The sequence below is a fragment of the Alexandromys fortis genome, unplaced genomic scaffold (assembly GCF_014885135.2).
Source record: "Alexandromys fortis isolate MF-2015 unplaced genomic scaffold, M_Fortis_MF-2015_v1.1 scaffold_36, whole genome shotgun sequence".
Classification (NCBI taxonomy): domain Eukaryota; kingdom Metazoa; phylum Chordata; class Mammalia; order Rodentia; family Cricetidae; genus Alexandromys; species Alexandromys fortis.
In genome coordinates, this window is record NW_026067915.1 from 377,472 (window position 1) to 384,370 (window position 6,899).

Here is a 6,899-nt window from a genome sequence, read left to right on the forward strand (position 1 = left end):
AGGACCACCCACCTCCATCCAGGTCTAGTAAGGTGAGCATCCAAACTGCCTAGGCTCCCACAAAGCCAATATGTGCAGTAGGATCAAAAACCCATCGCCATTGTTCTTGAGGTCTCAGTAGTCCTCTTTGTCCGCTATGTTCAGTGAGACCGGTTTTATCCCAGGCTCTTTCAGACCCAGGCCAGCTGGCCTTGGTGAGTTCCCGATAGAACATCCCCATTGTCTCAGTGTGTGGGTGCACCCCTCGCTGTCCTGAGTGCCTTGCTCGTGCTCTCTCTCCTCCTGCTCCTGATTTGGACCTTGAGATTTCAGTTCGGTGCTCCATTGTGGGTCTCTGTCTCTGTCTCCTTTCATCGCCTGATGAAGGTTAATATTCAGGAGGATGCCTATATGTTTTTCTTTGGGTTTTACTCTCCATTTCTGACCAACAAATTTTAGTTCCCCTTCTTCACAACTTCATGTTGAGCTTTTAATAAAGATCTATAAGATTGCATTTTACTGCTTAGGTAAAAGTAAGTGTTATTTCCTTTTATTTGTTGATGCATTTTGTTATTATGTTTGATTTCTAGTACTAATGTGGTGACAATCATCCACAACTCCATTACAGGAGATCAAACATAATTTTAGCCACTGGAGAGCAAGTGTGTTCATAAAGTATATGGACATGTAGTACATTGGCTGTGGGGCAGAGTAAGACCTCGCTATGCAAATTTAAATATATCAAAGATAGAATGTCAGTGAAAAAATGGCATATAGCTAGGTGTGGTAGTTCTTGCCTATGTTCCCAGCTTCCTGTAGCCAAGGCAGAGGTTGGGACATTGAGGAAGTAAAGGAAAGGATAGCCACGAGTTTGAAGCCAGCCTGGGCTACATAGTGAATCCTCAACTGGCTTGAGTAAACCAAGAATGAGACCCTGTTCTGATACTGTACTTGGGAAGAATGTGTGTTAATGCCTGTGTAAGTCAGTGTCAGGCATGGTGTGTACTATAATTGTGAGGCAGGTGGGACAATGCCTGAGACAGAAGGAGAGAGCAGTAAAAGGGAGAAGAACGGCTTTGCAGATAGACTGCAGAGTTTTCAAAGACAGATGAGAAAGGATTTTTAAGTTAGATGAATACACTAGCAGGAAGAGTGGATGTAGTCCGGGATGTTACGTGACTGAAGACGTCCAAAGCACAGGGTAGGTGGGGTATGCTCCGTACTCTGTATTGTTACCCTTTTACATGCTACACTGTTTCTTGATGATTTCTATGAATTGAAAGTACTAGAAGGAATAAACAGTATGCACATAGTGTGTGTTTTTAAAGACCAGGAATGTTCTGTTTGTGTTTTGTTTGTTCATTCAACAAGTATTTTTCATCCCCTTTGTGTCCCAATGACAAAGTTTTCTGGTCTTCATGCATTCTAGGTAAAAGAGTTAGTAAAAAGAATGCCCTAAGGTTAGGTAGTCCTGTGCTATGATACTATTCACTCTAGAACAAGTAGGAAATTGGGATATTTAATTCATGTTTAAATTATTAAGACCTGATTAGATTGATTTAATCTTTGCTAGCTGAATGTTTTCTTTAGGGATGTATTTCCGTAAGATGCAGTGTGTTGTCTTCTCACAGGCAGTGTAAAGAGGACGACAGTCAGGCAGAAGAGGAGAAAGACTACAGAAGCCTGGACGCCTCACCAAGTTACAAAGGCCTTCTGATGGTATGTGGATCAGAGAACTAATCAATGCCTTTCTATAAAGCAAAGCAACCCCCTAGCAGAGTTACTTATTTTACTGTGAAATGCATTGCAGTCATTACAGAATCAACTCAAGGAATCAAAATCCAAGATTGATGTACTGTTAGGTGAAAAGCTGAGTCTCCAAAAAGATCTGGAAAACAGGTGAGAGAAACTTAATTTTTCTTTAGTTTTTAGGTTGTTAAACGAATCATTCTTGCCCTCTTACTCTAGAACTTAATCCAAGTGCTTGACCTGCTGTACTCCTTCTGGTTGGTTGTGTTTCATTGTGAATAATGAAAAGAATAAGACTCCTTAGGCAAGCAACGGAAGTGAGAGAATAGCAGTTCATGCTGAGGATAAACTGGGTCAGAACTGTGAGGAGATTCAGAGCTTTCTTGTGTTTGTGTGATTATATGTGTGGGCACAAATGTGTGTGCAGTTGAGTGTGCACATCTGTGCTCATGCATGTGGAAACTAGAGGTCAGCCTTACATGTCATTCCTTGGGATCTGTCCACCTTGTTTTATGAGACAGAATCTCTCCTTGAGACCTGCCTGAAGCATGCCAATTAGGGTGCCTGGCCAGTGAGCCCAAGGTATCTGCCTGTCTTCAGCACCCCTTTCCCAGTGCTAGGATAGGAAGTGTGCACCCCCTATGCCTTTTTAGGTTCTTGGATCTGAACTCTGGTCTTCATATTTGCATGCCAAGCACTTTACCAGACTTAGATGTCTCCCCAAGCCCAGGTTCAGTCTTTGTTTTGTTTTTCTTTTAAAATTAACTTTAGTGAGAGTTGGAGAGTTTGTCCCTTTGGAAAACTGCCTGCTGTGCAAGCATGTGAGGACTCGAGTTCAGATCTCCAGCACTCATGTGAAAAGCCAAGCCAGTTGTAGCAGTGTGTATCGTTACCTGCAGCGTTGGAAGAAGGCGTGAAGACAGGCAGATTGTTGGCTGGCCAGCAGCCTAGACAGTTAATGAGCTCTGAGTCCAGTGAGAGAACCTCTGACAAAAATAAGAACTTAGCTGCGTGCTTGGGAAGAATGAACTGTACATTAGGATAGTAGTTATCTATGATATGAGAGTCTTAGCTAGTGTTTCTATTGCTGTATTAAAATACATGACCAAAAGCAACTTTGGGAGGAAAGGATTAGTTTCATTTTACAATTTATAGTCCGTCATCCAGTGAAGTCAGGGCAAAAACTTTGATAGTACTGAACTGAAGTAGAGGCCATGGAGTTTTGTACTCATTTGTTCCTCGTGGCTTGCTTAGACTTGTCTTATACCATCCAGGACGTTAGGCCCAGATATGGGCTGGGCCCTCCCACATCAATCATTAATCCAGACAGTACTCCAGAGTCTTGCCTGCAGGCCAGTCTTACTGAGGCATTTCCTGATTTAAGATTCCATCTTCTCAGATATATCTAGGTTTGTGTCAAATTTGACAAAAACCGTCTTTTTTTTTTTTACTGTAAACAAGTTACATAATAGCACAGAAGTAAATAAAGATGTTAAATAAGAAATTATACAAGATAGATCAAAATGCCTAGTAAACGCCTACGAATTAAGGATTTTAAATAAGGGGTTGGGGAGATGGCTCAGCAGATAGGCTCGCTGGCTGCTTTCCAGAGATCCAGTGTTTGATTCTTAGAACCCACATTGTGGCTCACAACCATCTGTACTCTAGTTTTGGTGATCCAATGCTGCCTTCTGGCATCTACAGACAACACACACACACACACACACACACACCAGGCAAAACGCCCATACACATAGAATTTAATTTAAAAATAATTTTAATGTTTATTAATAATATAACAAGATATATTTTTGTTTGCTAAGTAATTTTGTCCTTTACAATAAATTTAATGTATTCATCTTGATTTTTTTTTACAGACCCACAGAACATGAATTAAGACTTTATAAACAACAAGTGAAGAAACTGGAAAAAGCCCTTAAGAAAAACATCAAGTAATTACATTTTGTCAAAGTTATAGCTTATAGCTGCGTCCTGTATTTTATTATTTGTTTTTTATATCTATCAGCTGTTGTATGTTGTTATACAGCCTTGGCATGGAGTTGCCAAGTTGCTGAGAGATGTGACCTTACAACTATTTTGGGGCCAGACATGCTAACAGAAACCTATAAATCCTGGCACTGTGGAGGCTGGGCAGAAGGATCACTACTAAGAAGCCAGCCTGGGCTATATAGCAAAGCTTTGTCTCAAAAAACAATAGTATAGAATAAAGATGGATGTTTCTGATTCTAAAAGCTTAAAAGCAATTTGGATTTGGCTTTATTATTATTTTATATATTCTTGAGAATTTCATGCATTCAGACAATAATATGCATCATTCCTCCTCTATAACTCCCTTCTTCTTAACGTACCCCCCAAGTAACTTTATGCTTTAAAAAGAATAACCCTCTATGCCACCCATATGTGCATGGGTTTGGTTTGTCCACTGAAGCCTGGGGATCTTGTTGGTGTCTACATCCTCAAAAGTAATGATTCTCTCTCCCAGAAACTTAACCAACAGTAACAGTAAGAGTGGGGCCTGGATGTCCTCCAGCCTGTCTGTGCTGGACTCTTGTCTGGCTTTATTTTATCACTACAGTGTTGTGAGTCCATGGCTGTGATTGCCTCGTCCCGAGCACAGTGTTTCAGAACACCCTCCATCATTGGCTGGCTCTCTCGTTCTTTCTGCCTTGACCCTGGCATGGGGGTGTGTAATAGGACTGAGAACTAGTCTCTTATTCTCAGCACTTTGACCAGTTACTTTTCTCTCCACTGACTGCTGCCCACTGCCAAAAGAAACTTTGATCAAAGCTGAGAGCATCTCAGGTTTATGGATATAAACATAGATGTTTAGATAGCATTTTGAAAGCAATATCATTTATCAAAATAACAATGTTCTACCCTAAGGCCTATGACTCCTGACTCATGGACATTTTTATTTTGTTTTGTTTTTCAAGACAGGGTTTCTTTGTGTAACAACTCTAGCTGTCCTGGAACTAGCTCTGTAGATCAGGCTGGCTTTGAACTCACAGAGATCTACCTGCCTCTGCCTCCTGAGTGGTGGGATTAAAGGTGTGCTCTACCACCACCCAGCTGAGTCATGGACTTTTGACAAGGATTAAAGTACCAGACATGAAGTTCCCTCTTGTGGAAAAAGCCTCAGATCCAACCAGAAGGCTGTTGGACTAATAGGCTTATCTTGCCTGGTAGGTCAGTGCTGCAGCATTCAGGGTCCAGCACTGCTTAGACTGTTGATGTCTTTTCTCTTTCATAAGCCTACATAGCCCCTCTGGCACTATGAAAGCTAGCCAGCATTAGGAGGTTTGTTGGTTGGTTTGAGATCTATTTCTGTATGTCCTGCAGCCAAAGTGTATTGTGTCTTTAACAGTAGCATTTATAGGGTTGTATCAAATAGTTTGTGGGTAGCCAGGGGCTATGAGAATAGCCTGTGTTGTTTTGGAGGCCTCTGGGGCCTCCCTGACCTTTAATTCCTAGAAAGTATCCTATGTCTTACACCCATGTATTCCAGGAGTGGCATTGTCCACCCATGCAGGGTATTTCCATTAAAAATATTTTTAACTTGTAATTTCAAACCAGCTAGTGGGCTTCCATAAGACCTTTACATACAGATTTAGTTTTAGTTGACTTGTTCTCTCTTTAACCCCACCCCATCCTCACATGACCCCTTAATACTCAGTAATTCTTCTTCTTTTATTTCACATGTAATTCTTCTCTCCCTCCAATTCTAAAAGCTGGGTTATAAGATAGTAGGCTTCCATGTGGGTCTTCAGGTAATCTATCCTTTCTACCTCCTTGCTTCTCCCATAATGTGTGCCCCTCCCTGATTAAGCCTGTATTTTACCATTATTCCACCTCTCGACTTTTGTTTTACCTATGATCTGCTGTCCCCTTTCCTTTAGTGTGTTACCTTCATAAAGCACCTTTCTGTTCTCTGACTTCCACTTATGTTCCAAGCTGAATACACAAAAGATTTGAAGATAGAAACTGCATATGAGACAGTGCATATAACGTTGGTCTTTCTGGGCCTGGAGTTGGCTTTATATTTATCTCAATTTAATAAATAAAGAGTAGGAAGAAAAAAATTTTAATGGAAAATTATCTCTAGAAATCGAAGAAGTGCAAAAGAAACAATGAAACTGCAGATAGCAGATCCTATATTTTATTTTAGCTAGTCACAATCTGAACATTTTTATGTTAATTTTTATGCTAAAGATTGAATTTAGGTCTTGAGCATTCTAGAGTAAGAGCTGTTCCACTGAGTGTGTCCCCAGGGTTGAGCATGCTAGGGTTAGTGCTATTCCCACCGAGTGTCTCCCCAGCACGATCTAAAAGTTTTAGTGAGTTTTGTTACTTAAAAACTAAAAGTGTCAAAAAACACGCAGTGAGTCAGTCCTATCTACCACCTTTAACTCCTTCTCTTGTTTTGAGACGTGAGGTCTCGAGGGTATTTTTAAAATAATGATTTCAAGTATTGATGCTACTTTAAGATTATGTGTATTCTTTGATTCAAAAGACTAGAACTTGAGAAAATAATTTGTGGAGCTTTGGAATGGATTATTTTGAAAACTGTTAGTGTATGCATTATATGTGCGTGTGTGTGTGTGTTAATTCACTTGTGTTATTAGCGTATATTGTTTCAGTTTTCAGTGGTAGTTGCTCTTTTCTCCTCCCCATGGTATCACTGTCAGAGTGGAAAGACAAACAAGGACGGGGGGGGGGGGATTCATTAGGTATCTACTTACATTAAGGTTGGGGAGAAAAATTGAACTAAGAAGTCTAAGGAAAAGTTTGGAAAAGTTGCATTTATTCAGTGAATAACCTCCTGTTGGTGGGCAATCTGATTCCCAGTAGTACTTCCTAGTATCTCTGAGGCATTCTGACACTGCGGTTGCAATGAAAGACAAATAGAAAAGGTCCCTGACCTCATCAAGATGGCATGAAGGGAGGAGGGTCATGAAAGAATAAGACAATTTCAATATAGCATAAATATAATAATAAGGGCCGGGCGATGGTGGCGCACGCTTTTAATCCCAGCACTCGGGAGGCAGAGGCAGGCGGATCTCTGTAAGTTTGAGACCAGCCTGGTCTACAAGAGCTAGTTCCAGGACAGGCTCCAAAACCACAGAGAAACCCTGTCTCAAACAAACCAAATA

The 6,899-nt window shown here is 40.8% G+C and overlaps 1 protein-coding gene across 3 annotated transcripts in view; it reads left to right on the plus strand.

Moving 5' to 3' along the window:
• Cep70 (centrosomal protein 70) overlaps nt 1-6,899 on the plus strand; it is a 52,336-nt gene that overhangs the window by 24,661 nt on the left and 20,776 nt on the right. For all 3 annotated transcript variants that reach the window (XR_007591219.1, XM_050139567.1, XM_050139566.1), the window contains exons 9-11: nt 1,611-1,698; nt 1,790-1,878; nt 3,606-3,680. Coding sequence is in view for 2 of the 3 variants with exons in the window: in XM_050139567.1 (XP_049995524.1) it covers nt 1,611-1,698; nt 1,790-1,878; nt 3,606-3,680 (252 nt within the window). In the remaining variant the exon portion in view is untranslated. The remainder of the gene's footprint in view (nt 1-1,610; nt 1,699-1,789; nt 1,879-3,605; nt 3,681-6,899) is intronic.